Here is a 27,657-nt window from a genome sequence, read left to right on the forward strand (position 1 = left end):
TGCCATTGTACCAAGGCTAACAAATATCAGACACATTTCATCCTGAATCCATATAAAAGTGGAGTGACTTACACATCACTCTATATCCCAGTCATTGTATAACTGTACATATCTCCTCTACTGCGAACTAAGAATACTATCTATATCAACATGAAGCACCTAGTAACTGAATTATCCTAAAATCTTCCATTGTATTCAATTATACTCATGCTCCAAGTAACTCTAAGATGAGTCTCCTTAAAATGACTCGATAATTCCGCAAATAGCATATGACATGATAATTGCTCAAGTTTTGGAATCAATTATAGAATGTCTAATCAACGCTAATAGTAGCTCTTGAAATATTACCAGTGGAACAACCCCTATGATATACCGATAGCCTAAATTCGAGGAAATTCCCGTCAGGTCCAAGGAGCCATACTCTTCACTGATGATTGTGCAGCCTACTGACTAAAAGGAGAGTTGAACGTCATACTATTCAATTAAATATTGCATCATGCATGCTAATAATGGTTTGCCCAGTATTAATCGAGTGCGTCTTGTGTATTCAAATCAAGGCCTCGCTTGTTTGTGTTGGAGATATGTGGAGTAGATCAGCCCCTAAATGGTAGCATGCGTATGCCGCAGGTGCCGCAACCAGGGGATAAAATATATTAGTTGAATCCTATGTAAGCAAAAGATTGCTGCTGGCTGTGTTGCCCTATAACTCATTATTTCCCGCAAACGTCTCTGTATTCACCGCCATGGCTGCAATACTACCCAAATTACACGTATAGATACACTTAGGGCGTTTAGAGTGCATGATCGAAGTGGAGACGGCGTGGGAGCTGCCCATCTTAGAATAGATCTTGTGCCTCCAGGTGCTTAGCTTTATAAGATCACTTCTAATTTGCATTCTGCAGGTGGGGGGCTTGTAAATGGTTACTCTACTACTATATAACTACCCAATTATATATACAATGGTAATTGTACCCTTCAATTGTGTTTGGGCAAACTGTATCCTAATCAATGTTTTGTTATCCCTACCTATTACTAATAGCGCATCGCAAGCTCTGCGCTGTAGGTTGCCGGAGACGCATTTACAGCCATTCATATATACATGTAGCTTGGAGTAACTAAGAACCAGCATTGAGCTAGCTTTTCCTTTTTTAAATATTTTGCGTTCATGTTTGTGACAAGAATACTGTTGAATTGTTTACGTTATCAGAGCCTTGCTCTCGGCTCTGAGCTGGATAGAACAACTGTAGAGCGGAGATGTCACTAGGTAGGCTTCCTATAGACATCATGCATCCATGTACGTCGATGGCAATGACGTTACGGGAAGTCATGTAGATGATTTGTTTGGGCCGGAAACAAAAAGAGCGCACTCCAGAATGGGCTACCCTGTTCGACTGAAATGATGTTTTGGCCATTGTGCGATAGCTATACCCACAGGCCGTCATTATCGATAATCGATCCGGAATAGTGAAGATTCTTTTTTTCCTACAACAGCCAATGCTGTCCCGCTCCAACTGTTTAAGAGGTGACCTCAACAAGATGATTGGAGAATTCTTGAAGGTGGAGTCCGAATGCCAACGCTCTTTACGCCGCAATTCGTGGTGACTTCGCTATTTGCACGATATTAACATCTCGCCTTCAACCAGCATCATTAAATATACAAGAACGTGAGCTCTCTCAATTAAGAAGCTAAGAATAGAATGGCGCCAATATGGCGACATGGGCTGCTCTAAATATGCCCAGACTCAGTTCAACACAAAACATACATCGACGTTCCTTTGGACCGAGCGTGCATTAGCTCTTAACCATAATCTCTAGATAACCTCTTAGATCCGTGGTCGGCAATCCCAGCCGTGTATTCGCAAGGGCATCTTGGGGCACTGAGATGTCTCTCTGACCTTGAAACAGAGCACCTCTGATAATACCTTCGATGCCTTGCTTTGGGTTACCGCCTGCAAGCAATCTCCAGCCTTCTTGGCGCAGATTCTCAGCATCGACGTAAGATACACGCCATTTTGTCCGGGTAATGTCCTCTAAGGCGGCAAGGATCTCTGATTGAGAAACGATGAAGCTCCTAATCGACAGATATTGGTTGGTACTGTCCGCAGGTTTCTGCAAAACGGACACCACACTCTGCGCCATGGTAGGAATTGTTGTGGAGTCAAAACGAGCTTTACCAGTGTCAAAGATCGTGGCTGTTTGTTCTGACGCCGAGAAGCCCCAGGCCCCGGAGCGAATGCCCTGGTTATCACTTGCGTTAGCTGCGGCGACGGGTAATCAGATACGATATTTGCTGCTCACCACATCAAGCAGTGCGCCTCCAGAGAGACACGTCCAGCTGAAACCCGGGTGCAATTGACACTTTTCCTGAAGATAACCAATCAACTCAGTCTTAGGTGCCATGAGCTTCTAGAAGTCTTCAAGTGGCTGAGCAATGCTGCTAGAGCCATATTCGCTCGGAATAAATCGCCTGACCCCGGCCTGAATTGCCGCGTCGACCATGCCTTTCTGAGCTGCAATAGGTGGCCCAGCAGCCACGGCACTCACCACAGCCTCTTGGCCCGTGAAGATCTCAACAAGTGACTCGTAGGTGTAGTCGCTAGTCGCGAAAGTCGCACCGTTGATTTCCTCTGGATTGAAGCTTGAACTCCGAGTCACGACTTTGACGTTGAAGCCTGCGTCGATCAAGGCTTTAACAATTGGCCGACCAACTTGGCCTGTCCCCTATACACCAAGAGTGCTCAGTACATGAATTATGACGATGGAAGTACGAGTCTTACGCCGAGAACTGCAATATTGTGAAAAGTTGCCAGTTCCTTGAAGTTATTAACAGAAATCTGTCAAGTTATTGTCACTGCTGATTAATAATAGATGAAGTATATTTGAGGATTCTATCTTCCATGAGCTTATCGCGCCCATCATTTATACCGACGACAACTGCAAAAAGCCTTTGACGAGGCCACCAGCTATTACCGAATATAGCATAAATTACGTATGCCAGACAGCCTATTCAATGACGCAAGCCTGCGCTCTTTGGAATCTTGAATGCTCGAGCATAATCTGTTGCAACTCTACGCGAAACAATCAGCCCTAGTTTGAGTAGGTTGTCAGTCACAGCCACCTCGCGACGTACTCCGCATTCAGCTCCGCATCGTCCGATTAATTAGTTTGTAGCCTTCAGCAAGAACGCATAATAAATACATGAGTGCGTTCTTGCCCAAGATTCTAGAGCTGTTCTTTCTTGCAACTATCATTGCTCAATCATCAGACCTTTTCACGACACTCAATATGGCGGCAAGCACTTACCATCCATCGACAATGCGCGCTTGGACGTTCAGCAGCGGTGGTGCACCAGAGCAGGTCTTATCATTCAATTCGTCCTTGTCTGCGCCCGCAACCCCAAAGGGCTCAGACGTCCTGATCAGAATATCACACGCTTCACTCTCTTCTCCTGGCTTGAATCTGATGAGAGACATTCCGTCTCTCTTAAGAAAAAACGCAATACCGGAGCTCGACTTTTCTGGACGGGTGGTCGCGGCAGGTCCTGCTGTTCCAGCTGAATTCGCTTCAGGAACGGCTGTGTTTGGTAGCGTTTCCAAGTTGGGCAGTATCGTTCACAATCAGGGAACGCTGGCGGAGTATATTGTGTTGAATGTTGATTGTATCGCCGTCAAGCCGACCAATATGACATTTGCAGAAGCCGCTTGTTTAAGCTGCCTTGGACAAGTTGCACTGGAAATGGTCCGTCAGGCTAAGATAAAAAAGGGCGATCGAGTTCTTGTCAATGGAGGTAGTGGTGCGGTGGGAGCAGCCGCCATCCAGCTCTGTAAGGACTTGGGCAGTTTTGTGGTGACAACGTGCTCCACCAAACACGTCGATAGGATGAAGCAGACTTTAGGAGTAGATGAGGCGAGTGCATCTGATTTCATATCTGCTACTGACAACAAAGAAATGGCTAACCTCTTCTCGTTCAAGATGCAGATTATTGATTACTCTCAAGTCAACTCTGTACCTACCGCCCTTGAGACATCTTACCACGCGAGCCAATTTGACGCAATCCTAGATGTGGTAGGTTCCCAAGAGCTGTTTCGGCGATGTCCAAAGTATCTCAAGCCTGAAGGCTTGTTCATCAACGTCGGCGACGGCGACGCTCAATCTGGTCGGCTTGGTTTCATTCTACGCACACTTCGAAATTTGTTTCAACCGGCCATCTTAGGTGGCATACCGAGGCGATATATGACGTTTAGCGCGCCTCTGAGCGGACAAAATGCGGCGCACCTCGCAGACTTGGCTTCGAGCGGCAAGCTGCAAGTGTTGATTGACTCAACCTTCTCATTAGAAGACGTCATTAGCGTAAGATTGACACCGGACGGCGGCGGGTTATATATGCCTATACTAACACGGTTTTTAGGGATACAAACGCTACAAAAGCGGCCAAGCTCAGGGCAGAGTTGTTATTGAAATAGCGAATATGGATAAACAAGGTCAATAACGTCGTATTCTGTTAGCACTGTTAGTTAGGATTCTCGTCGTACTACTCGTCCTACGACACGGTTGAGATATTATGTCTGTGGAATCGCGCAAAGAGCCTCTGTGGGTGGTTTATACTGGTTTCAATGCTATACTGATAGATTTTTGTATGATTTGATGAAGAGCATGATGATGCAGAACATATAATAATGTCTGATTGGAGATTTGCCAGTTATTATATTACTGGCTTGGCGAGCAGCGACTTAATCAACTCTTCTTTACACTAAATAGATGCATCTATTGATGCAAAGAAAGTTTGACATATTAGAGAGGGATATCAGTTACTAAAAATCTGATACAAAGCAGTGATGCTGTTCAATTTGACCTAGAATTGGTCCAGGGCCCGAGATGGGAAACTCAAACATCGACTGTATGACAGAGTCTCAAACTCATTAACCAATTCTGCGGAGCGGAGATTAATTCTCCGCATGTCAGGAGCTTAATAAATCCAGGCGCCTAGCCACGTCGCTGCAATTAAGAAGCGATCGTCGAATTTCACAACAAAGACTAAAGGTGAAGCTCTGCCGATTGGTTGGATCGGCCTGCCAAGTTTTTTTTTTTTTTTTTTTTTTTTTTTTGCCTTTTTCGGAAGCTGTACTATTTTAGGTAGCCGAGCTAAAAGCTCACCGAATGAGCCGCAGCACATTTCTCCCAGAAGCCAAGATAACTAGAGATTTATCACAAAACTCTGGGTCCCCCCAAGCCCCCTTACCCAGGAGCTCCATAGGGCTCCTCTATCGCTTGGGGCCTGCTGAAGCCGTTTGCAACAAAATCCGAGTGCCAAGCAGGGCTGCCTCATATCAAGCCATAGCACCCGCCACCCCTCATAATGGATGGGAACTTCACATTCCTCTCTCTTGTTTCTCGGTAGATTTCAGCCCCCATCTATCTAGGTCCAAACCTCGAACCTCGAATAGTTCTTGCCTCTTCGCCCATCCTGCTACAGCTTTCCATATCCTGCTACCTTCTATTAGTATGTAAAAATATATAAGGCACTTCACAATCTATTCATTTATTTTACAGATTTCATATTAATGAGGGATGTTGAATAGCCGTTTCCCAAATCAATGGTCCCGAGCATTTCATTTATATAGAAGACATAAGCAACATCTCAAAGTCTTTGAATTCCAGTCAAACCTTCCAACTCGCATCTCTTTTAGTCGTCAGTCTCTTTAACAAATCCTCCATTTCCTCCCTAATAATCTCTTCCGCCCCAGCAAAATCTCTTTCCTCCGCCAAATCCAAGGGTATTCTTCCCTGAGAATCCTCGTACAACACATCGGCCCCATGCTTCATCAACAGCCGAACACAGTCATCGTGCCCTTATAAAGCGGCCAGATGTAGAGGCGTCCTTCCATCGGCATTGCTACAATTCACGTCAGCAGAGGCTTCGAGCAGGGCCTCGACAATCTTGGGTTGCCCCGACAACGCCGCGTAATGTAGAGCACTCCGTCTCTTTTGTAGATACTTTCCATGGACATTGTAGCCAGCTTTTATCAACTCTAGCGCAGTCATGGACGTCTTGTCTCGGATCGCTCGCACAAGTGCCACTCCCTGTTTTTGTGCCCCTTTCTGCAACAAGAAATCCACACACTCCTTATCCGAGTTAGATACGGCAGTGACAAGTGTGGCGGAGAGACCATCCAGGCCAAGGTTTTTACTTATCAGGAACCTTGATACCTCTATATGCTGGTGCAAAACCGCTCTGTAGAGCATAAAAGCGCCTCTCCCAGTGGGAGCACCCTTGCAAGCAAGAGACTAATCGCGCCGAGATGCCCACCGGCGCAGGCAGAGCATAGAGCATTGTGTCCCTCTTTATCTATTGACACTAGCGAAAGGTCTAGAAGGAGACTCATGGATTCACAATGTCCCTCACCAGCTACGCTCATAAAGGCCTGCGTCGCAACCTCTTGGCCTCCGTAATTCTGTTTTGAAAGAATGGTGATCACCTCGGTATCATTATCCCTTGCCGCCGTTACGATCGGCTCGCTAAATTTATCGAACGAGCTTCTTAGAGAAGCCATGCTCCGGCCGTCGTTAATACCAGGATACGAGCATTTGTAGAGATACTCAACAACTTCGAGCCAATCCATTTGACAGGTCACCCATATTGGACTTGGCGGTAATCGAGCTGCCGACCCAAGAAGCTTCTTTTGGTTCGAGTTTCCGATAACCCTGCTCATTAGAGCGCTCCACACGTGAAAGGCTCTGGAAACTTTGTGGGCTGAATCCCCTATTTCGCTGCTCTTCTCTAGCATGAAAGCCTTTATCAGGTAGGCGAGAGGGCTTTCCAACCGGTGCTTGTCGCTCTTCTTAATATGATCAATCACCCAGGTTACAGCGTATTCGTTTGGCTGGCCGTAAACATCATCAGATGATACCACTGCAAAGATCTCGAATCTCATATCGTATAATTGCTCGTCATTAATTTTCTCGGTCCACTTAGCGATTTTCTTAGCTGTCTTTTCCGAATCTTTTTCGTCATCTTGGCCCGTGGAGGCCTCTCCGTCACTGATTTCATCAGTTTCTTTCACGTTGACATTCACTTCATCCTGGAGGGGTTCGTCGTCCTTCTCTGCCGTAATCTCGCCTCTCTCCTTCTTTTGCTCATTGGGATCACCACCAAACCCATGTTTCTTCATGAAGCTATTCATAACTTTCTCTCGTAATGCATCCCCTCTGTTTTCAACTTGAGCCAAGTTAAGATATCGCAAGCAAGCGGTTGCAATGGCGGCGTGGCTTATCTCCGACTGATAGCTATGTATGTCTCAGTTGTGTAGTCGCTCGAAAAACTCTCGAACAGACAAGTGAGCAAAGTCAAATGAGTTCTGGCGAGTGACAATCAGATTTGAGCAGACGTCCAGGACCTCATCGCTGGAAAAGGCAGTTTCAGATTCGGATTTCGACTTTGTGCACGCGAGCACAGCGAGCGCTTCAAGGGAGATGGATTCTTGCGCATACAGTAGCCATTGGAAAGTGAAGTTGGCGAGTCCAAAAGCATGTTCTCCTGACTCTTGGATTTCTTGATAAATTTCCCAGTACGATCCCTCAAGTGTATCTGGTAAAGCACCGAGACGCGCCTTCAGATCAGCAGCCACCTTGACCCTTTTTAGCGACTGGATCTGAAGGCCGACCAATTGAAACCTGATAAAGATTGACTGATCAGAACAATTTTCATGCAATACTGTCTTCTAGTAAAGACTAGGGACTTACATTCCCTTGGCTCCCTCCTCAAGCGTATTAGTAATTTCCTCTCGTAGACTTGGTGTGAGTTTTCCATGCAGTAGTTTTGCAGACGTAAGTCGTGTGTCACTAAGAGTCATGTTTAGCTTGGTCTTCAAATGGTACATGCAAGTCTCGTAAATGAATGTTGAGATATCTTCAGCATTGTCATCGGCTTCGATATAAATATTCGGCGTCCCGTTAAGATATAGAGCAATGTCGTAATTGCTTCTGCTTGAGATGAATACTCTGACAAGAGAGTTTGACTCCTGTAGAATACGATTGAGCGCATCTAAGAGTTCCTGTCTGTCCTCTTGATCCACTTCGTCCATGGCATCTAGAATAAATGTCACAGCAGGATACTCGTCGACAAGCTGGACCAAAACTTCGACACACTCGTCTGATGTCCAAACCTGGCCCTCGAATCCCACAAAGCCTTCGATAGCCTCTTCGTAATGCTCTTTCACCAGGCGGCAATATCGGATCGCTTGGTGTGAGGCTTGCCAATTGGCGAACAAAGCTCGCAAGAATCTTATCGCATTGTGCTCGGTGTGGCTCGGCCGGATTTCTTAGGCAGTAGAAATAGGCCATGTGTTCTTTTCCTTTAACCTCGTCCACAACCAAAGACGCCAGTTTTGTCTTTCCTGAGCCGGGAATGCCGTGAAGCCATAGCACAGATGAACTACTTCTCTTTCTCCAATCACTGAAGTCGATTTCTTAAAAGCCATCTGCCAGAGCCCTCCAAGAGAACTTTGCTAGCAGTTTTGTGGTGAACACCGTATAGTATGGTGGAAATGGCCTTGAGGATTTGCGTCCGCATCTGCTGCTCAATGCCATCTTGAATCTGCCCAAGACAGCTGTCAACGCGATCGATGGGTTGGTGCAAATCCTTCATGGCATTTCTAAGGGACTGCATTTCCATCTGATCCCGTTCATCCTTATCTTTAAGGTGCTGTTCGATTCCTTGGATACCTTCAACAGCGCTCCCGAAGTCTTGAGCTCCTGAAATCTCCGTAAGGCGCCTAAACTTGGCCTGGGCAGTTTCGACGGGTTCATATTTGGCCTTCATATTATTCTTGGAAACGACGTCGCTTTTTAGTATTCGTTAATCCTTGCTAGATATCCCAAGATGGTGGCGTAGAGGTCCGTTATGCATTCCGAAAGTTGACCAAACAGCTCGCCACCGTTATATTTCGCATGATAAGTCCCTCTATCATCATTTATTCAATTGAAAGTAAGCAGTACACCTACCTTTGCTTTCTCTTGTCCGTAAGGTATATCACCTCAATAAGTTGACACTGAGTAACAAGATTGCTGATGTTTTCCAGTGAGCTGAGGACATGGCCAAAGATCTCGATGTCGTTGATGGTGGCTTGCATAATGAGTTTTATAGCTGCCCAGGGTATTGCTGTATGTATAGGATCATATTGAATGATAACCTCACCAATAGCCTATAGAGAATTCAGCGATGAGCATACATTTATACATTAAAGTATCGGAGGCGTTATGCACACTAATAGCTTTTGAACCCAAGCACTAAGTTTTTTTAACAATGTCTCTTATACTTATTGTCTGCCCTTTAATTACCAGTTTCCATCTCTTCTTCGCACTCTTCCTTTCGCTTGTTAGTAGCGGTAAGTACATTGGAGAGGATGGTTTTCGGGTCGTCTATGCCCTTTTGTGCAAGCTCAAACTGTGTTTGATCCTCTTTACTTAGCCTCTGCAAGGCCTCTTCCCCCCTGCTTGCAGACCTACCTTCACTGGCTTCCTTCTCGCCGGAGGCGGATAATGAGACAGATTCCCCCATATCCGCTTTGGAATCTCCTTTTTCTTCTGATTCGCTCATCTCGTCTAGTACGCCTGCATTTTTTCATAGGGATGTTGAGACAGCGGAGATGAGATGTTTTGGAAGCTGAGTTGCATGTACACAGGGCGGGGTATTACCAGAGTGGGTAGGTAGGTATGTATGTGCGTATTCACGGAATAATTACACCACACTAAAGCAACATGAATCCAATCAGGTTACTAATAACTTTTAGAAGCTTATTAATAATTGTTAGCTATATAAGTATAGTATTATAATCTTATTTTATTAACCTTACATGCTTTTACTTTATTTTTCGAAAAGAAAAGCCAAAAAATACTAAAACAATCGTTAGGTTTCTTTCCTTTTCCTACCACAGTAAATCCCTTATCCGCTAGCTGTGCGGATTAAGTCGAACATCTCAGTTCAGCTTTCAGAATGCCTGTTTATACAGCCAGAATCAACAAATCGTGCGATCAATGTCAAAGGCGCAAAGTCCGATGCATTCTCAGTTAGTAAAAAAGCTAGAACACTAAGACTCTTTACTGAACCATCTCACTCAGCTCCTGAAATGCGATCGGAGAGAGCGCTTCAATGCGAAAATTGCTTGGTAAGCTATGCCTCTCCAGAGACTAATACTATTCTTACCATGAGATTGTTCAGAGGAGAAACGAGCCTTGCCAATTTAGCAGCATGAAGCGCCGCTTCAAGATTGCAGCTACTGAGAGCGCATCCTATCCAACTTCTTACGCGTCTCAACAAGGCTTGTCGGGCCTCTTTATCGATCATCTGATAGAGCAATCTGTGGAAAGTGCTTTGCTTTACAATGAGTTTTCTGTGTTGAAGGTAAGATTCAACTCCCGCGATTCGAGTCAATACCTTAACTAGATAACCAGATTCATGATCATCGTAGTAAGTTATACGCGGAATACTTCTAAATCCTGAGTGCTACTAATTCCGGTCAATGAGCTAGTGCCTAGCTCTGGTTTAGCATTTTTCTCCGACGCGAAAGTAGATTCCCTTGTGCAGAGAACAAACAACGAAGAACTTCGATATTTAGTTGATGTTATAGACACGACCTTACAAACTCGTCTCTTAAAAAGAGCAGATGCAGAATTCTCTACACTATGTTTGTCTGGATCACAATGTCAAGTGTCTTTAGTGCCTGAAGAAGCACCAATCTACTTAAAACGTTGGTTTAACATCCGATAGCATGCTCTACAACCACTGACATAGGTATAGACTACTTCGATACCATCCATCCAATCTATCCCTTCCTTGACCAGGATGAGTTTGAACGGAAATCGCTGGACCTTAAATTGCACCAAATTCTTGAAGCTGACAGCTCTTTCGCTGCTCTTTATTATACTGTTCTTGCACTTGGATGCCAGCATAATGGAGGGGGCTCATTTGAGCCTGGACAAGGCCAAGCCTGGCAACTGTTTCGCTTTTCTCTAGGGAAAGTGGCCAGCATGCTGGTCTTGACACCTTCGTTGACAAGTCTTCAGGTTAGTGAGTCGTGATGAGCAAACGCTTCCAACGCTTACAGATCTAGGCGCTTACTGCAATGGTACATGACCAAGTCAAAGACGATTAATACAATAGACAGTCATAACTAATATAGCGCCACTTCAGTCAATTTTCGCGATGAATGCATGCTGCCTCCAAGTTGACCGGACTCTTCTTGCACAAGCTTGTCGATTGGTGTTAGCACTTCGATATCATAAATCGTCCGTCCTAGACGAGAATCCAGATACTTGTTACAGAACATTTTGGGTCATCTATCATATGGAGAAACAAGACTCTTTTCAAGCCAGGAGCAGCTCCGTAAGATATCATTTTGCTTCAATGTTCTGCAATGTTAAGCTGACAGACTTTTGGGAGCTACAGACCATTGCTGATTATGACATTGGATGCAGAATTCCAGCCGTGCCTGAGTCCATGTTTGGAGAATATAACTGGTTTGTATCTGCCATTAGGTTCTCTAGAGTTCTCTCGGTAGCCTACGAAACGCTTTTCTCCGTGAATGCATTCATGGGCCCCACAGCATCTCAATTACAAGCCATTGATTACGTCCACGAATTACTTGAGGCTTGGCGCGTATCTATCCCGTTGGATTTTCGACCTTTAGAGAAACATCATACAGTGCGTCTTTCAGAACGACGCACCAGACTGGTAGCGGTGCAAACCCAGTATTACTACTATCATCTCATCATCGCCTTGGAAAGATTGACCCTGTATCTGGATCAAGCCAATGGAGCAAGACGCTCAGCCAGCAAGAAGAATATTCTACTTGCCTCTAGAACAGTCATCGAATTAACTCGATTTGTTGATATAGAACCATATACACCGATTTTGTGGGTGTCTAGATAAACATTTTTTTGTTGACGGTGTGCTAACTAGTACGCGCAGCATCCTCGCTATTATGCCTCTATCGGCGCTATTCATCCTTTTCGATTTTGTTATTCACAATCCTAATCATCCAGATACCCAGAGTAACATAACGCTGCTGAATATTGTTTCTGGTCACTTCAATTTCCTGGAACACGCTTCTCATGGTGCTCTTCCCGGCAGTCATCTTTCGCGTTTTGCGCATATAGCGCAAGAATACATTCAAAAGCTAACAAAATCTTGTTCTAAACTTGTTGAGCCAACACACCATAATGACGAAGCAAGTCAAATATTTGGCCATTCTTCAACAGACAAGGATCTCTCTACAAGCCTACAAGTCCAGAGAACATCAACGGTAGAACCCATATCAATGGTCATGCTTCAAGCTACCTGGAACTAAATCTGTGTTAGGAGCAGAGTTTACTTGACTTGGAACGAGCAAGTGAGGTTCCTTCGACTGGTACTTCCACGGAGGAGGTTCTCGGGTTCGATAATGAACTTTTATATCCATCATCTGACCTCTTGAGCTCATTCAATCTGGAGACAATGACCGATATTGACTTCAGGAGTTACTTTGGTTTGTTTATTCCGGATACGCCGCCTGCTTCCTAAGTTAGTTCACTGCAATATAGGGTTTTCTGCCTCTTTGTTGGAAGTATAACTTGAATTGCGCATGCAAAAGGCTTCTCCTAACTACTTCGATGATAGAAAACAATTAGAAGAACTCGGCATAAACTTTAGCCAGCAGGAGTCAATCTAAATGCTGAATGGAAAGACAGGGATATTAAAAACCTGAAGCCACATTACGACGATGTATGGTACATGTCATAAGTGTTGTAATGATTTTACATGAAACTTTAACACTTCAGTGGTTTGACCCCAACACTCGGAAGGTAGTATACTCCCCAGTGGTCGTTTTATTCCACCCATCTTATTCTGCGTTGGTTACTAAAGGTGGACCCAACAAGGACATGCATTATAACTAAACAGCTATATTAAGATATCTTCAGGTGTCCCCTAATAACCCCGAAGTGGATGTTCATATCTCGTGAGTCGGGTCTTGGCAAGTCGTACTGTATATAATTATTCCACCCCGATTGGTCAATATAGGTGAGCCTAACCTAACTGATCCAAGACTTCGGCGCTCGGGTCTTGGCGAGTGACGCATCGTTTCGCACTGGGCCGTCTCGCCTTATTGTGGGCTCAGAAACAAACTACATTGCGTATACATCCTCTCGGTCTTCGGGAACCGCATTATGAAGATGAATTCCATGTATCAATTATAAAAGACTTGTAAGTCTCTTGATGAAATTATTTTGCCGCATAAGTCGCGCCTGATGTTAAACAACAAAGTTTACCCCATCCCACTTATTAATCTTTTGGAAGTGTATTTACGAGCTGTGCGTCTAAATTCGTCGGATTTGACCCTATATATCAGTCCGTACTATTCCCATGGCTACCTATCTCTACACCACGGTTCGTCGACTATTGTCGTCGACTGCAGAGGCGAACACCTCAGACGCTAGGTTACCAAAGCCAGACTTGAGGTTATCTTGTACTCATGCAGGTCCTGAGCATCCGCGCTTGCGGTTGGATTCTGACGGGGGAGGATCTAGAAATATATTACTTACTGAAAATCCGTATCGAGCAGCTGATGGCCTAATACAGGCATGCCATGCGTGCGCTCTTGAACGTCAGGCTTCTCGGACTTATCGTTGGAAACTCATCGTTGGCTTGATGTTGCCATTTGCTCTCCAGGCTCTGGACGCCACAATGTAAGTAATATCGATGTCATCTATAATAATTTTATTAATTAAGCTTTATCAGAGTCGCTAGCTCGTTGCCTTGGATCGCCCAAGATTTCCGTAAAACCCACCTATCCTCTGTATAAAAATGCAACTGTACTAACACACGAGTCTCAAAAGATGAAATCGCTCAGATGAATTGGATCACTTCGGCCTTCAATTTGACTAACGCCGCATTCATTCCGTTCTGGGGCCAGATAGCTGACATCTTTGGCCGCCACGTTGCAATACAAGCCGTGCTTATTATCATGGTTCTTGGAAGTGCGCTCTGTGCTGGACCTCCGGTAACTGCATATGCGATGCTCTTATTGGGTCGTGCCTTACAAGGAATTGGCTGTGCCGGACTCACTGTTATCATCAAAGTAATTCTTGCTGACAAGGTCAGTCTGGAAGAACACGCTACAAATTGGACGGTGTTTTCTCTCATCGCAGGGTGTTCTTACGGCCTTGGTCCAGTTATTGGTGGTGAGTGATCCTATTATTTCTTCACGCTGAAGTCCAAATTTCTTTAATTCTTTCTAATACTTGATCTGAATGATATCTCAGGGTATTTAACAAATGTTAGTTGGAGATGGTGTTTTGGAATCAACCTTCCTATCTGCATCGCTTCCATACTCCTCATATTCGTACTGTTACGAAAGGACCTCATTGGCCCTTTAGCACTCTCAAACACGAATAGTGATGGTCGTGTTAAAAGGAAAAGAACGATTTTCTTTCGCAGATTAAAAAGCATTGACTTTGGTGGTCAAGCCTTTTTCCTCTTGGGATTCGGCTTGCTAGTTTTATCTCTCACATGGGCTGGCGTTATTTACCAATGGAATTCCTCTGCCATTATGGTCCCTCTTTGCTTTGGCATTATTCTCAGTCTCTCTTTTCTCGGCTGGGAGTATCTATTGGCTCCTGGGAACCGTCTCAGCCTCACATGGTCCCATCAAAAGGCAATGATCCCATGGAATCTCGTTAACAATCGCGATATTTCGCTTCTTTTCTATATCAACTTCGCAACGGGGGCTTCTATGTACGCAGTAAGATACACTGCCCTCCAAGTACATGAGTTTTAGACTGAATCTGTGCAGGTTTTGTATTACGTTAACCTTTACTTCACTATGGTTGAGCTCGAGAATCCAGACAAAGCAGGCGTGAAATTGGTTTTCTATACGCCAGGTATGGGAGCAGGCGTTTACTTGGCTATGCGAATGTGTAATTACTACCCAAGACAAACTTTCGTTCCACTCCTATTTGGATCCATCTTGGAGGCTGTCGCTGTTGGGATTTTGCCATGGGCATTACACAAAGAGAATACACCTACTATTAGCGGGTTGCTAGTGCTTGCAGGAGCAGGGGCTGGCCTACGGTCTATGCCAGGTACTGTATTACGTGTAGAGGCTTTTGAATCATCAAAAACTAATATTAAAGTATTTAGGGACGCTACATGGTATTGGCCTCTTTCCGAATGACATAGCGGCTGTTGTTGCTATTATGGCTGTGGCAATCCCTTTTGGTGGGACTGTGGCTATGACGATTATGTCCTCTGTTTTTAATAATATCTCGGGAATCTCAGAATCATCCCCACTGCGCGACTTCAAAATGATATCTACTCTTCCAGAGGCTACAAAGATGGCAGTCAAATTGAGTGCAAAGGTAGCGAAGTATCCCAAAATCATAGCAACTAAGACTGATTGAAATATAGAGCGGACTTGTTTGGGCCTTTATATCTATTACTCCGTTCATGATCTTGGTAAGTACAATGAATATCAGATGATATACTTGTTTTTTTCTTCCTACCAGCCAAAAGATCAAAACTTGGAGAAAACCTTGGAACCTTCTCTCTAATTATACAAATTTACAGTGTGTTGTGGCATGTCTGTTCTTGGGGAATGTTTTTATTACCTCTAAATATAATGATAAAGACAATCGAAATCAAGAACAAAAGGTTTGTCGAAACATTTATTTACTAAACTTGTATCAACAGAACAAGAAACTCAAAGAACAGATTTAAACAACTTATTACAATTAAATTAAGCTATAACTTGATTTATGACTTGAGATAAAATCCATTATAAGATTCTCTTTATAAATTTGCATTGGAAGACATTAGCTTAATATTGATAAATTTGAGGTTTTTACTTGTAACTATAGCTCCTGGTTGCTAAGATATGTAATTTAATTCTTACTAGCTTGGATACTTTCTAATTGCTCATGGCGTTTCAAAGCATGCTGAATGTCGAAATACGCTGTATTGTCCCCACGGGCGTATGCTTCATATAGTCTGGCGACACCTCGGGCCGCGGCTGGGAGTTCCTGACACCAAGCCTCCCAGCTCCAGCCAATGACTTGAACATGTTTAGTGGAAAAGTCGTGCAATACGATCTTGACGGGTTTTGAAGCTATAGTCCGCGGAGTTGTGCCGCCTTCGGCTATAAACTTGATCTCACCTTTTTCTCCGTGAATAGTCCATGTCAGATGGGGCTCGCCAGGGAATGGCGGACCACGGCGGAAGCTGACGAAGAGAGAAGCGCCATCCTGGATGTATTTCTCGCCTTTTAATAAGGCGGTCACGAAAACAAGGTCTGGCACGTCTGACTTGACTGTCTCAACGACCATGCCTGTACTCGAAGAGGTGAGCCCGACTTCAGGTTGCTGCAGCTGAAGTCGGTTACAAATGTCCTGAGCATCCCCGAGAGCAAACTGCAAAATGTCCCATACTAAAAATTGCATCAGTGCAACGAGCATGTGACGTTAAATCTGACGACGAAGAATGAAAACCTACAGTGACCGAATCCAATCGTAATCGCGTTTCCTCCCACTTCAGACTGGGTAAAGTATCTCAAGGACTCTGGAACTGCGTGGTAGTCACCCGTACCTGCACTCGCCTTTACCTCAGAGCTGAGAACTTTGCCGATGCGGCCCTGCTCCAAGAGTCCTTGAACAACGTTGACAGGGGCGGTGACGGGTCCGTGTAGGCCAATTACAGAGTTGATTCCCTTGTCCTTGGCCAGCTCAGCTAGCTCGCGCGCCTGGAAAACATTCGATGCCAAAGGCCATTCCACAAAGGCCGCCTTGCCGGCGATGATGCTGGGCTTGATGGACTCGTAATGCTTGTCGACGCGGGTGCTGCATACTACGAGGTCAACGTTGGCATCCTGAGCCAGGTCGTGGGGATTGCCGTATGGTCGAGTGCCAGGTGGAAGCTGGAATATCTCAATCGCTAAACGTGCAGAGTCTATGCTCGAATTGCAGACGGCGACAATCTTGTACTGAGCTTTACCACGGGGAGAGAGAAGGTAAGGCAAATGAGCTGTGCTAGCCCAGCTGCTGAGATTTGTACCAGACAGGCCGATGATTCCCAGCCGGATTGGAGTCATTGCTTTAGAATACGAAGGGGAGAGAAACTGAGTTTGAAACCGAGATGATTGTTTCACCAATTCTTTTCCCAGCAGGAAGTTCATCGATTATATACGCGTAGCAAGTAATCCCTGAATCAATACCGATACACCTATCGCAGCCCGATTCAGTAAGCACATAGCACCTTTGTGTCATGTAGCTTATGTTGGATCAATATGTAACACAGCATGCAACACAGCTCATTCTTAAGCATTAGGAGCCGCATATCATAATTGGAACATTCGACACTTCGCCGTATTAGCGGTTGGTACTACTGCAACCCACTGACGCGCTAGAGGAAGAGGGTGGGCTAGCGGAATCTGAAGGATGGCGCAAAGCCGGACCCTCCGATGACGTTGCCCCAAATAGCCGGACGATCCAGCACGGGGACCAAGAGTTTCAGGCATAAGTGTAGTGCAATAGTCCAGTATAGGTGGAGACTTCGAGGGCTTCAAGATCCGCTCGCCTATGTCGGATCGAGCCAGCTCTACTTTGCTTGAAACTAGCTCGCAGCAGCTTTAACAAACCCAGTGGAGTTGACCAATAAAATTGTGACACGATCGTATGCAATCTTACTTGAATTATATCTATTACGACAAGTAATGACGATAATGCCGGCCGTTCAAACAACGAATTCTAGCTTGCTGTGGAAGTATTCTATGACTCGTATGCTCTTCAGCTAGCACTCGACCACCTCGAAATTTGGCTACCTAGAAGCCAATATAGCGATCCGCAACCGCAATATCTGCCCTCTTGTGAGTTTTCAAGAAGCTCTCCATATTGGCTGGGACGATTCGAGGGTATTTTTTGTTATCAAGATCGTCACCAAGGCTTGCAACACCGTTTGTGCACCAATATACGAAGCAACTAAGGTTTACTATTAGTACACATACTGCTCTTGAGTGACGACAACCGGGCCAACCTACTCGGGAGCCCATGCCATAATGTTGTTCGGGTCCTTCTCAAATCGTTCCTTGACTGTACTGTAGAGCTCCTCAAGAGACCCGAGACGCTTTAAGTGGAGGGGAGATTCATAGACCTTTTCGTAAATCTCCTTGATATCAAAAACACTCTTGACGTCTCCCCGAACTAGTCTTGTTAGCTGATTTTATGCCGACTGGTTATAACGCCTCAGCTCAACTTACATCGGAAAACACCGGAGGCGTTCTTGTCGACTGCCAGAGCTGCAACATAGGCAGCAGCAGTTTCGTATGTCGTCAGATCCCACTTCTCATTCCCCGTGCCCCAGAAGATGAGTGTTTGGGTGTTGGAATCGAAGATCTGGAAAAATTCGCTCCAAAATGTTTCCATCAGACCACCGACCAGAACATGCACCCCCGCAAGCTTTTTTTCCACCAGATAGTCTTTAATAATCTGAGCCGACTCCTTGGGGAACAGTTCTCCAGTAGGGATGTTAGTGTAATCGACTGCAAAGTCGCTTGGTAGATACCGTGGGACGCCCTCCTTCACACAGGCATCGATCAGAATTTTCTGACCCCGAGTCATGACATCAGTGTTGCCAAAGTAGCAGCATATTACAATGTCAGTTCCTCCAACGAAATTTTGGATGGCCTGCTCATCATCAAATTCGCCCTGTATGACTTCGATCTTATACTTTTCCATAGCCAGCTGTGGCAGCTTTTGCGGATTCCGGCAAAAGCCCTTGATCGTCACATTATGACATGCGTGCAATTTCTTCACCACGCACTGAGCAAACTTGCCAGTAAGACCAGCGATGCCCACGGTAATTGACATTTTGAATCAAACAAGGAAAATCCAATAGCGAATGTGTATAAGATGGGGCAAGACACAATAAAGTTGATGTCGAGAATGGAGCGTGCTAGAAGTAGACGGTGGGAAATTGTAGTTGTTGGTTATTCATGAAGGATGATCCCCGCTGAGCACCACCATGGATTCCTAACGCTATATATATAGTCAACCCTTCTGAAAGAATCTCCTTTGGCTTATAAATCACTCAGTGCGGATTGTGTATATAGCTCAACCGAAAAATAGGGGTGAGAAGATAATCGGGAGAGCGAATAACCTTATGGGACTTGCTAGTTTTCGCCGACCTTTCGTCGTTCCCCCTTTTTCTATATACAGATTTCCAAGTGCATCTATAGGTAGAATATTCTACCATGGCATCATTAGTTACAAGAATTCACAAGAATATGTGTAATAATGGTCATCATGGTTGCAGCACTTTATATTGAAGCAGATTCGTTTACACATAGTGTATACGCAATATCAACATTGTCTCATATTATGTAATATGCGTTGTTTAACCTCAGTGTCTATCAGTTACCTGGAAATAGCACTGTTCCTAACCTCAATAAAGTTCTTCTCGCCAAAAGCAGAATGGACACTTTCATCCTGAATGACCCGTAGATACCACTCCGTTGTACGGCTGTATTCGGCCCTAAGTGCCCGATCAATGATCTGCGCAAATCCCCAGTATAGGCTAGCGGCAACGGAGATGTCCGCTAGGCTAAGCTGCTCCGAAGCGATATACTGACGACCTTCTAGTTGCTTTTCCAACACCACAAGGGAGGCGATGAGGCGCTGAAACGCGGACTTGTCTGCCTCTTCGTCAAAGGGGGCCATGCCGTACCTCCAGAGAATCAGAGTCGTCAAAGGCTCAAAAAGCTCGTGGTCGGCGAAACCGATCCACTGTCGAATAATAGCGCGCTCCTCCACGGTGGAGCCTAGCAATTGGATACTCGAGGGGCCACACTCGGCGACATACTGGGCGATGGCATCTGATTCAAAAATGTAGAGGCCTTTGGCAGATTTGAAAGTCGGAACCCTTCCCGTAGGAAAATCGCTGACAAACTCAGGCGACTTGTTCGTCTTGCCCATGACGAAATTGGGAGCATAGTCTACCGTCCGTCCGTTTACTGCCGCTACGGCCTCAATCTGATCTGGAAGTAAGTAGGCGAGAATGCTAGGAGAAGACGGGGATAAATAAGAACAAGAAACAGAAAGCTGCATTTGCAGATGGAAACCGTACCTTCATAGCCCGTGGGTTAGATGGGTACGTCCAGATAGTTCCGATAGAGCTCATGTTGGCGGACAGAGTCGTCTACACTTTGCGGATTTTGAGATATGCTCAAGCTGTAGAAGTGAAGATTTTGGATTGATCCTGAACATAGGTGCTATGCTATATGCTTTTATAGCCTCGCTTTCCGGTAGTGGCATCAAGATGGCGAAGACAAACTTTCGTTTCTCCATAAGCTCCTCCTCTTTTCTCTCGCCCGCTCTCTTGGCCTCTTTTTCTTCTTTGAAAAGTGGCCAGAGAATTTCACATGAGCTGTACCTATGGTAACGGTGCTGCCTGGCCACTTACATCCACAACGGAAATGACTTTCGACTACACCATTTGTAATGCATGTGGAGCACTAAACAGAAGAAGAAGTCCTCTGTGGGTTGTGCAAAATAGTCTGCCCTGGCCGTGTTACCAACACATCCCAGAGACATCATAAACTAGCATCGAGCGTCAGTAACTTGCATAGGTTCTGCGTTTGCATTTGGAATAGCGCGTCAGTAGCCGCCAGCATCTAGATAAGAACCCATGACTTACATTCATAGCGCGTCAGTAGCTCGCATTAGCGTCAAATTCGGACACTAGAGTATGTACAGCAGCTGTGAGTTATGGATCGAAAATCGCAGCAGTTCAGTTATTGTTCTTCTTAGGTGTGGCCATATGACTCGGTGGGTTACCCTCTGGGACATACAGCATCAAATCTTGCTTAGTGAGCGCGTCCTAGTGGCGTTGTGCTGTGCCGAGATGACGACTGTTTGAAGCTACATTTACTTTATATCGGCATCAACGAGAACGTTAGGTTACACTATGTTATATTACCGTTGTAATGTAAATTAGTGAATCTAAGGATAAGTACACAGTAGAGTTGCGTGGGTAAATTTGAACAAGATCGAGAAACCTTTGAGCTAAGTAAGATTCAAACTCTTTTAAAGAGTAACAACAATCTTCTTCGCTGAAACACCCTTGCGTTGCACATCTATAGCGCTCTGAATGTCTTTCAGACCGTAACCAGTTACGAAGGGATCGGGCTTAGCCTTGAACGAACCATTAGCCAGAGATTCAGGAATGAACTTTTCCCAGATCCATTCGCCAATGTGCTGATTGGGCGCTTGAATGATGTCAAAGGGAACGACTATAGAACGGGGTTAGCAAATCGTAATATATATTGCGGTTGAGTTAGTACTAACCAAACACAGGATTAAATCGCTCGGTGTTCTTATTGCTGGGAAGGACACTAGCAACGGGCACTGCCATGTCAAGTCGATCAAGAATTGCAGATATATTATCAAAGCTCGAATCTTCGCCTATGGCATCGTACACACCGATGAAGTCATTTTTATTGAGACTGTTCGCGATTTCCTCAACGACGGTGGGCGACTTATAGTCCAAAGCGATGGTGGCCCCAAGTGACTTGACAAAACCGTGATTGGCAGAGGACGCCGTAGTAATGACAGTCACTCCCGAGGCGGCCGCAAGTTGGATAGCCGTTGCGCCGACGGATGATGCACCGCCCCAGATCAAAACGGTTTTGCCATTCTTCTCACTCTTATCAGTCAAAGGCAGTGGCAGGTTGAGGTGGCTCTCAAGGTATAGGCCGGCGCAAGCTGTTGAAATGGCGAGGGGGAGAACAACAGCCTGCTCAAATGTCATTGAGTCGGGTATTGGGGATACCAAGGCATCAATGGCGACCGGATAGGTTTGAAAAGCGGAATTGGCTGGATTTTTCGTCATTAGGCCATGGCAGTGGCTATATTGACACGAAAGTGAGCACTTGGTTCTATGAAAGAAGCGCCATTAATATGCAGAATGAAACTCACGCGATGACCCTGTCGCCTTTCTTAAACCGGCTGACACCGACGCCAACCTCCTCTACGAAGCCGGCAGCGTCTTCGCCGAGAATAAAGGGGTACTGTGACAGATATCTGCCATGGATCCTACTTAATGTTAGAGATATGGAGACATTGATGTGGGATCGAAAAAGAATTAGAGGACATACTGAATCTTCCAGTCGACAGGGTTCTAACATAGTAGTCAGTTTTCGTGGTGGCTTTGGAAAGGCATCAAAGGAAGCTACTGACGATGGAAACTGCAGCAGCCTTAATGACAATTTCTGCAGGGCCTGCTGAAGGCTTGGGAGCACCCTTGACGGTTAAGGGATACTCTGAGGGAGAATCAATCCAGGCCGCTTCGTTGTGAGCCATGGCGTGGGCGATTTTCGTCCTTGAAAAGGATGCTGCTATGCTGTAGGGACGAGAAGTTGGGGTAGCCTCACCACAGGAGCCTACACGGGTTATATAAAAGTACATGTTCATGTACTCATGTACAAAGAAGACGTAGATGGGACTTTTGTGATTGGCCCGTTTGTTGCCTGTATCATTGACGGCAAGTGGCGTTTCTCATGTGTAGAAAAGCCTCCGTTTGACGGGTGACTTTGCCAATTGCCAATTGCGGCTTGCTTAGCGCGTCAGTAGCTTGCATTAGCGCGACGCAAGGCAATCGCCGGAAATGCGCTATACGGCGTAAATCTTCCTGGGGAATTATTGTCGGTCCGGAGAATACAGTACAGTCTATGTATGGGACAGTCCATCCTCTATAGTCGCCACGCCTCAAAGTCCCTCAAGTTCGCTCTTGTTCAGGCAATGGAAGAATGGTGTGGCTCGCATAGAGTCATCAGAGAAAATCACTCAATGACTGCATGGCATCGCTTGTCCGTTTGCATCACTCGGTGGAATGGACAGTAATGCCTCCAACCTCATTCCGCTCCAACTCATGCCGGAGCAAGCCTATGCGGGCCCGGGCAATGATTGGACTGGGACCAGCGACCCAAAAGCGAGGAAGAAGATTCAAGATCGTATCCATCAGAAGGCCCGTCGTAAGTCCTCCCCTCTTTCTTTCTCTGGCCAATGCCTGCAAATCGGGGCCGTACTGTCCACATACTGACCGTGACCTTGCATTTGGCGAGGGCCAGGGCAGCGCATCAAAGCCAGGACGAGCTACCTCTTCTGCCCACGACAGGAAGGCCGTTCTGCACCTGTTGGCGTAGCAAACATTCCCTGTAGCGGTTTCAGCGAAGACCAAGCCGTCCCTAGTCTCTGGGCGAGCAATGCCGTTTATGACTCACGAAACAATCAACCCTTTAATCTCAGTACATTTACAGCCTGCGAGCCAGATTCTGAACGGACCGAGCAGTTCATCCTTCAGTTCACCGCCAAAGCGCATGAATATTTCCTCCACGGATCACCTCGCACGGACATGCTGATCAACCTAGTCCAGTTTAATACGACGAGAGCTCTAGTGACGAACGCAAGATTTATTGGGGTCACAAGGGAGCTTATGGCGCCTGGTTCTCGGTCACAACTTACTTCCGCAAGTGTCGGTGTCTCAGCGTGCAATTCGCTACCTCCAAGCCTGAAACCAACTCATCTTCAGCTCACCACAAGTCATCACCCTTGGATTGATACATTGCCGTTACCCGAGATTCGGGACAACTTGCTACGTCGCGACGAGAGTTCCTATGACAAAAAGGAGTTGTGCCGTGACCTCAGAGGCTTCCAGGCGGTGGCAGATGGCTACGGGGGTATGATTGTATGGGGAGCCCCGTGGGACTCTCAGGGATGGGAGGTCACAGACGCATTTGCGACCAAGTGGCCGTGGGTAATTAATGGCTGTCACCAGCTTCTCAAGTCTACAAGTTATTGGAGAAAAGTAAGGCATGAACGCAGTGTATAAAATCTCCCTTGCTATACTGCGTAAGCAGATACGTCTGCCCTCGTTATAGTTCCAATCTGAAAGAGCAAAACCTCTGGCTGCTTTCTTTTGGGCTTCGTGTTACGATCCGACTCTTATGGTCGCAACAACGGGGCCTACGAGGTAGAATGGTCCGAAGGACCAATCAACGGGAGCTCGATCAGCTTGGCTCACGAGCCATACGAGCTCACGACATCAAAGGCTCGATCAGCTCGATCTACAAGCCTCACAAGCCACCACGATCCAGGGAACCAACTGGATACATAATTTCACTTCTTACGCTCATTTAAAAAACCCTAGATATCCAATTGTGAACACGGAATTAAGATTGCAATACCATTGCTAAGTCTTACTTTCTGGTGACATTTATTACTATTGTTGCCTATAGATCTTGATATTTACTTTTGCTCTTTGCTTTAGAAAAGAAAACTAATACAAACAATAAACTACTGAGCTTTTCTAGTTAGAAAAGTACAGAATCATTCAACAAGCCAGAACCTAATTTTTTATTTGCATGAATCTAGAACTAGATTTAGGTATATAACAACTCTCTTATATAAGGTATCTTTGCTATACAGAATAAGAAACTATACCTAAATTATCTGGAGCCAAATATGGGCTTATCCCATTGGCTTCTCCTCAACTCTAGATTTGGATCTAAAGACCAACTAAAACCGTTTCAAGAGCAGTGAAGTTTGGAGATCTGCGTACTTTAGGTCAGCTGAGTCAAATTACACAGACAAGTTTCCAGAATCATACCCTAGTCCTGTCACTGGATCCCATCCGGCAGCGGCGGGGAAACCCCAAAGAGTTGTTTCATCAGGAGAGCTACAGCCGTCGTTATTGCCCTCAGTGATGTCCTTAAATGCCTCCGGATGCGCATACTAAGAGTAGTCAAAAGTTAGCAGTCATGAAGAAGCCTCTATGGCCAACGGAAATACTCTAAAGTACAGCAGCACTTACCAGAGCTGGATTCACAAATCCAAGCGTGCTCTTGCCTGCAGCAATGCGCTTCTCGTTGATGAGAGTCAGTATAGAACCCCAAAGAGGAGCCGAAAGCGAGGTCCCGCCAATTGTGTAATAGTCTCCTCCATAGACAATAATCTGATTCTCTCCCACAGCCGCCACATCTGGATAGCCTCGGCCACCACTGTTATACACCTGATTGACGTCTGTGATGTTGTCGAAGCTGCCGTTGACAATGATCTGGTTGTATGAGCTAAATGGCAACGAAGCCTGCACCTGATCATAGTACGCCTGAATGGCATCCTTCTGATAATCGGCGACTTCATGGATGTTGCTGAAACCACCACCACTGGGAAATTGAGTAGTAGCAACCTCTTCGAGTATCTCCCACTCAACCGGGGGTGCACTAGGGTCCGGCCGCCTCAGCTCGGTACCGCCAACAGTGAGGATATAAGGGCACGTCTGGGGGAAGGATGGTGTGAATATAGTCCCTACAGTGGGCTCCTCGTTAGAGCCGATACAACCCAAGTGAGAGGCAACGCCATCATCGCCTGAGGATATAACAACGGTAACCCCCTGCAAACCAAGCTTCAGATACTCGTTGCATTGGCGGTACTGGTAGTTATTGGGAAGAAGATCTTCAATGGCGCTATAAGAAATAGATATCACATTAGTAGGCTTGTACACGCCACATTGCAGCTGTCCTTGATATCCTATAGGCGCAGGATAATTGGTGTTTGGGTAGAAAGGATCGGCGCATGATGGGTCGGTGCAATCGCCGGTCTCGTTAAATGCGCTGTATGTGCAGTAACTGCCATCAATAGCATCAAGGAAGGCTTGGCTCTGTCAGCTAAACATGTGAACGAGAGACCATGGATTTATCTTACTGTTAAAGAAACCTTCAGATCCAACAATCTCCCAGTACTCATCATCTGTCTGGAACAAGACGGTTGTCTGGGGCCATATAAGCGGGATGGAGGCCTGGAAGTCTAAAGTAGATTCCGCTCCAATACTGGTCCAGTCAGGACCGAGAGTGGCCACGATGTCTTCATAAGACCCAATGGCGCCATCAACAAGTCGGTTTTCGGGATATGTCCCTGCCGGGATATCAAGGTATCTGCAACAGTATGAGATTCGGGTTTTTGTAGTTTGCATGGGATATCATTGGGGGGTCCTTACGGATACAGATTCGCCAAGAGCTGATCAAGATCAGCTGTACTATAATGATCGTCTAGGGCTTCAAAAATTCCCAGCTCATTTCCAGGGGCAGCAGTCGTGCCATTGACGACGCCGTACTGAACTACGCTGTACATTAGCCCAGTCAAGCACCCTAGATGCGATTATGGGGCCTCTCACCGCGGATACAATCAGCAGTAATAACCGTGCTGCAAGTGGTGGAGTTCACGCCAGGGATGTCGTTGGCAGCACTTATATAAGCAATGTTGTTCTCAGCAATTGGGCCGTCCCTAAGTCCGGGGACCTGTTCTCTGCGCTTCTTGAGCTTTCGCTTCAAGGCTCCATTTTCTCGCATTCTGATGCCCGGAGTAGCATAGTCAATGTGTTCCTGGATATGGGTGGGAACATGATACTCGTCACAGGCAATATCTCTGTGCGAGCCTGTGCTGTCCTCCCAGAAATAGAAGTCGGTAATGAGAAGGTCTTCAGCCTCTTCGGCCGCAGCATCAAATTGAATCCACTGCAATGCTAGTCATTAGAGAAATTGAACCAATAAAAATGAACTATTAAAAAGGTCGCTTATCTGCCCCAGCTTTGTGCATAAGGCCTCAGCAATAGCCGGGCTTGTAAGATAAAGGACTTGCCTGTTTATTAGCTGATTGGCTAATGCGTTGTCGTTCAATGCCGGAAGACACAAGCCAATTAATGACAGCATCCACACTGGACTGCGCAGGAGCAAAGAAGTCGATAATCTCCTCCGAGGTCATGTGTTTGCCGTAATGGGTGGAACCTGGGGTAGAGCTATACTCTAAATGTTAGTGTCACTCTTATGCTCCTATCTAGATGCATCACCAACATTTCCATAAGTCTAGTATGCCCCGCATCTAAGTTGCGCTGCTTCAAGCCGATACGCATCGGCAAAACAGTCTTGGGAGACAATCTTTCTCTCTTAGTCCAATGTTGGGTTATGCGAGGCTTGTGCCGTTCATGGAGCGTGTGCGTGTTGGGAACATCACGCTTGCCTGGGGCTTTGTCGCGCAAAAGAGGACTTGCAACAACTTCAAGGGCCAGCCCAAGGCCAAAAGCAGCGACGAGAGAACGAAACAACATTGCCGTCTTCTATCAAGTGAACTGACTCTACCAAAAGAGATAGAGATACTACAGTATACAGCTATGAAAAGCATCGTAAGAGAGGCAGAATAGAACATTATTTAAGTCTATAGCTCTATCTTGGTACAAGAAGCAATTGTTGCATTGACATGAACAGGGTATTGCTGGATGTGGAAGGTACATTAGGCAAGGTGTGTCAAATGATACAAGTAGAGATAATGGATCCCTGTACTTTAGCCGGATATAGGAGCGATTGCGACCATGCATACCTGTATTAAGCTCTCTATTAAAGTATTTCTATAATGCTTTACAGATGAGATATGCCGATCAATCTTTTAAACCCATCTTCTAGTTATAGTCATAATATCTTCAAGATGTGAAGGAAGAAAAAGACAAAGACAGGCAACTAGTTTTGGCAAATCAGCAGTTATGTTAGACGAAATTGTACCTAGGTAGGGATAATATAGAGTCATTCTAAACTT

At 45.7% G+C, this 27,657-nt stretch overlaps 12 protein-coding genes across 12 annotated transcripts; 5 read left to right on the forward strand and 7 right to left on the reverse strand.

The window, feature by feature from the left end:
• Positions 1-1,791: 1,791 nt before the first annotated feature.
• TGAM01_v210549 (isoflavone reductase) lies at positions 1,792-2,400 on the reverse strand (the record flags this gene model as incomplete). Its single annotated transcript, XM_018801112.2, has 2 exons — positions 1,792-2,238; positions 2,299-2,400. 2 exons carry the CDS (start codon positions 2,398-2,400, stop codon positions 1,792-1,794), a joined length of 549 nt encoding a protein of 182 aa, XP_018665944.2.
• An 885-nt stretch (positions 2,401-3,285) lies between these two features.
• On the forward strand, positions 3,286-4,489 carry TGAM01_v210550 (hypothetical protein; the record flags this gene model as incomplete). The annotated part of the gene is made up of 2 exons (XM_018801113.1): positions 3,286-4,350; positions 4,409-4,489. 2 exons carry the CDS (start codon positions 3,286-3,288, stop codon positions 4,487-4,489), a joined length of 1,146 nt encoding a protein of 381 aa, XP_018665945.1.
• Positions 4,490-7,295: 2,806 nt separating this feature from the next.
• TGAM01_v210551 (hypothetical protein) lies at positions 7,296-8,818 on the reverse strand (the record flags this gene model as incomplete). The annotated part of the gene is made up of 3 exons (XM_018801114.2): positions 7,296-7,671; positions 7,741-8,280; positions 8,454-8,818. 3 exons carry the CDS (start codon positions 8,816-8,818, stop codon positions 7,296-7,298), a joined length of 1,281 nt encoding a protein of 426 aa, XP_018665946.2.
• Positions 8,819-10,246: 1,428 nt separating this feature from the next.
• TGAM01_v210552 (hypothetical protein) lies at positions 10,247-11,150 on the forward strand (the record flags this gene model as incomplete). The annotated part of the gene is made up of 4 exons (XM_018801115.1): positions 10,247-10,399; positions 10,450-10,465; positions 10,796-11,061; positions 11,109-11,150. The coding sequence occupies 4 exons, from the start codon at positions 10,247-10,249 to the stop codon at positions 11,148-11,150; spliced, it is 477 nt and encodes a 158-aa protein (XP_018665947.1).
• Positions 11,151-13,396: 2,246 nt separating this feature from the next.
• On the forward strand, positions 13,397-14,222 carry TGAM01_v210553 (hypothetical protein; the record flags this gene model as incomplete). Its single annotated transcript, XM_024550823.1, has 3 exons — positions 13,397-13,719; positions 13,772-13,809; positions 13,870-14,222. 3 exons carry the CDS (start codon positions 13,397-13,399, stop codon positions 14,220-14,222), a joined length of 714 nt encoding a protein of 237 aa, XP_024404431.1.
• A 1,256-nt stretch (positions 14,223-15,478) lies between these two features.
• On the forward strand, positions 15,479-15,748 carry TGAM01_v210554 (hypothetical protein; the record flags this gene model as incomplete). Its single annotated transcript, XM_024550824.1, has 2 exons — positions 15,479-15,487; positions 15,599-15,748. 2 exons carry the CDS (start codon positions 15,479-15,481, stop codon positions 15,746-15,748), a joined length of 159 nt encoding a protein of 52 aa, XP_024404432.1.
• A 164-nt stretch (positions 15,749-15,912) lies between these two features.
• On the reverse strand, positions 15,913-17,114 carry TGAM01_v210555 (oxidoreductase family protein; the record flags this gene model as incomplete). Its single annotated transcript, XM_018801116.1, has 2 exons — positions 15,913-16,454; positions 16,520-17,114. 2 exons carry the CDS (start codon positions 17,112-17,114, stop codon positions 15,913-15,915), a joined length of 1,137 nt encoding a protein of 378 aa, XP_018665948.1.
• A 729-nt stretch (positions 17,115-17,843) lies between these two features.
• On the reverse strand, positions 17,844-18,888 carry TGAM01_v210556 (hypothetical protein; the record flags this gene model as incomplete). Its single annotated transcript, XM_018801117.1, has 3 exons — positions 17,844-18,000; positions 18,060-18,222; positions 18,279-18,888. The coding sequence occupies 3 exons, from the start codon at positions 18,886-18,888 to the stop codon at positions 17,844-17,846; spliced, it is 930 nt and encodes a 309-aa protein (XP_018665949.1).
• Positions 18,889-19,434: 546 nt separating this feature from the next.
• TGAM01_v210557 (elongation factor 1-gamma) lies at positions 19,435-20,197 on the reverse strand (the record flags this gene model as incomplete). The annotated part of the gene is made up of 2 exons (XM_018801118.1): positions 19,435-20,049; positions 20,144-20,197. The coding sequence occupies 2 exons, from the start codon at positions 20,195-20,197 to the stop codon at positions 19,435-19,437; spliced, it is 669 nt and encodes a 222-aa protein (XP_018665950.1).
• A 905-nt stretch (positions 20,198-21,102) lies between these two features.
• Positions 21,103-22,488, reverse strand: TGAM01_v210558 (hypothetical protein; the record flags this gene model as incomplete). Its single annotated transcript, XM_018801119.2, has 5 exons — positions 21,103-21,308; positions 21,364-21,923; positions 21,994-22,110; positions 22,173-22,195; positions 22,255-22,488. 5 exons carry the CDS (start codon positions 22,486-22,488, stop codon positions 21,103-21,105), a joined length of 1,140 nt encoding a protein of 379 aa, XP_018665951.2.
• A 418-nt stretch (positions 22,489-22,906) lies between these two features.
• Positions 22,907-23,905, forward strand: TGAM01_v210559 (hypothetical protein; the record flags this gene model as incomplete). The annotated part of the gene is made up of 2 exons (XM_024550825.1): positions 22,907-23,048; positions 23,145-23,905. The coding sequence occupies 2 exons, from the start codon at positions 22,907-22,909 to the stop codon at positions 23,903-23,905; spliced, it is 903 nt and encodes a 300-aa protein (XP_024404433.1).
• A 675-nt stretch (positions 23,906-24,580) lies between these two features.
• TGAM01_v210560 (Pro-kumamolisin) lies at positions 24,581-27,175 on the reverse strand (the record flags this gene model as incomplete). The annotated part of the gene is made up of 8 exons (XM_024550826.1): positions 24,581-24,626; positions 24,683-24,807; positions 24,887-25,725; positions 25,777-26,006; positions 26,069-26,189; positions 26,246-26,585; positions 26,776-26,866; positions 26,922-27,175. 8 exons carry the CDS (start codon positions 27,173-27,175, stop codon positions 24,581-24,583), a joined length of 2,046 nt encoding a protein of 681 aa, XP_024404434.1.
• Between the last annotated feature and the right edge of the window lie 482 nt (positions 27,176-27,657).

This window comes from Trichoderma gamsii (genome assembly GCF_001481775.2).
Source record: "Trichoderma gamsii strain T6085 chromosome Unknown Scaffold_65.2, whole genome shotgun sequence".
Classification (NCBI taxonomy): Eukaryota; Fungi; Ascomycota; class Sordariomycetes; order Hypocreales; family Hypocreaceae; genus Trichoderma; species Trichoderma gamsii.